We start from the raw sequence: 370 nt of genomic DNA on the forward strand, positions 1-370 counted from the left end.
CCGGCTCTGCTAGGCGCCCGGTAACGCCTGGCTGGAGTTACTGGGGTGCAGGGGTGGGGGACAGAGGGCCCCATGCTAATCCACAGCTTTGCATTCACGGATTTGGTGAAGGAATGGAAAACGCACCTGTTGGGAGATTTGCTCTAAAAACGGTTTGTCCTACCTGCAGGTTTTTCCTCCACACATTAACGGCCGCAAACGCCAGCTGCATCTGCTTCCTCCGCGCGTCCTTATGCCTTTTGTAAGCTATTTCTATGAATATTAAAAATATCCCGGCAACAATACCTCCAGCCACCAGCATAAACACACCTGAAATAAGCAGGAAAGTTACAGGGGGCAGTGGAAATCACACCACGACACTTCATTTCCT

The 370-nt window shown here is 51.1% G+C and overlaps 1 protein-coding gene across 1 annotated transcript in view; it reads right to left on the bottom strand.

Moving 5' to 3' along the window:
* GRIN1 (glutamate receptor, ionotropic, N-methyl D-aspartate 1) overlaps positions 1–370 on the bottom strand; it is a gene marked incomplete at its 5' end in the record, with an annotated part of 25,050 nt that overhangs the window by 1,325 nt on the left and 23,355 nt on the right. The window contains one exon of the mRNA XM_009870576.1: positions 164–309. Within this exon, the coding sequence (XP_009868878.1) occupies positions 164–309 (146 nt within the window). The remainder of the gene's footprint in view (positions 1–163; positions 310–370) is intronic.

The sequence above is a fragment of the Apaloderma vittatum genome, unplaced genomic scaffold, assembly GCF_000703405.1.
Source record: "Apaloderma vittatum isolate BGI_N311 unplaced genomic scaffold, ASM70340v1 scaffold29075, whole genome shotgun sequence".
Lineage (NCBI taxonomy): Eukaryota > Metazoa > Chordata > Aves > Trogoniformes > Trogonidae > Apaloderma > Apaloderma vittatum.